The sequence below is a fragment of the Corvus brachyrhynchos genome, unplaced genomic scaffold (assembly GCF_000691975.1).
Source record: "Corvus brachyrhynchos isolate BGI_N302 unplaced genomic scaffold, ASM69197v1 scaffold59, whole genome shotgun sequence".
NCBI classification, from domain to species: Eukaryota; Metazoa; Chordata; class Aves; order Passeriformes; family Corvidae; genus Corvus; species Corvus brachyrhynchos.
Window position 1 is genome coordinate 6,135,174 of NW_008246054.1, and position 1,390 is coordinate 6,136,563.

At 61.9% G+C, this 1,390-nt stretch overlaps 1 protein-coding gene across 1 annotated transcript in view; it reads right to left on the reverse strand.

Annotated features, from left to right (window-relative positions):
- ENG (endoglin) overlaps positions 1-1,390 on the reverse strand; it is an 11,366-nt gene that overhangs the window by 5,858 nt on the left and 4,118 nt on the right. Inside the window, exon 2 of the mRNA XM_017745424.1 lies at positions 1,035-1,211. Coding sequence (XP_017600913.1) covers positions 1,035-1,211 — 177 coding nt within the window. The remainder of the gene's footprint in view (positions 1-1,034; positions 1,212-1,390) is intronic.

Sequence of the window (1,390 nt, forward strand, 5' to 3'; positions counted from 1 at the left end):
TCTTCTATAAGTGGAGCCGCGTCCCTGCCCAGCTTCCCCTGCGCGCCACAGGGCTCGGTGCCGCAGCCGTGACATCAGTGCGTGTCCCCTGTTGCTGCTGGTGACAACCCCGGGGCACCCCCAGCCCTGGCACTTATCCAGGATGCCAAGGCCAGGTCACACCAGGCTAGGCCAGAGGAGTCCTTGTAAAACCGACCCTCCCCAGCGCCTCCTGGCCTGGCTCCCCCTCTGCTCCAAAAGCAGAACTGGGAGAACTGGGAGGTGGCAGAGAGGGGGGAGTGTGGCGCCGGGTGGCCCAGGGCTGGGCCAAAATCGGGTGCTGGGCCCCAGCCAGCTTGAGAGAAGCCAGGCTGTCCTACAGAGCTGCCATGCAAACCCATGCGCTGGTGCAAACCCACCCAACAGTGCCAGCCAGTACCAGCGCCAGCCCTGCCACTGCCCTGCACCATCCTTGCCCCAAAGCACCCACAGTGTGGTTATAACCCCCGGTACGGCCATGCCAACATTGGCAGACAGGTTTCTGCTTGCCACTCCTTCCTCCATCCCTCCCTTCATCCCTCCTTCCATCTCTTCCTCCATCCTTTCCTCCATTCTACCTTCCATCCCTTCCTCCATTCCACGTTCCATCCCTCCCTCCCGCCCCAGTGTGGTCACCGCTGGGTACCCGTGGCTCTGCTCAGGTCCTGAGCCAGAACCAGGCCACCTTCCCCAGGGAAATGGAGTGTCCTGAGGTGTCCAGCACAGGAATATCTGCTTGGCAGCATGGGCTATTAAAGAATTTGCCTCTAAAGTCTTTAAAGCCCCATCAGGGGCAGACATGCCCATGGCTGTGCTTGGAGGAGAAGCTTGGAGAAGGTGCCATGGAGGAGGTTAATCCAGGTCCTTTCACTGCTCCTTAGTTAGAGGAAAGTGTTCACAGCTGGGACACCCTGCCTGCTGAGGACAGTGACAGGGTGACAGTGCTGTGGTGACAGTGTGAAGTGACAGTGTAAGGAGATGTTCTGGGGGGATGCACTGGGACCCCTCTCGCCCACCTTGGACCACCTGACGCTGAGGACATGGACTTCATGGCCAGTGTCCAGGGAGCTGTTGCTGACGCAGCCCCGTGGCACCGTGCTGGTGGCATAGGAGAGGATGATGGGTGGCTCCGCTGTCACCGGCTGCAGGTCACAGCCCTCGGCTCTCCCGGGGCCTGGGAGGAAAACAAGAGACTGTCAGTCCCCGCCGCACGGATGTGGGGTGACACAACACGGGCTGACACGATGCGGGAGGGGGTTGAAGGTCTGCGCCAGCGCCGGCACTGCCCCTGCAGCCTCAGCCCCCGGCCCGGCGTCAGCACGGCCCCACCGTCAGCACAGCACCCCCGGGACCATCTGCTACCTGTTTGCTC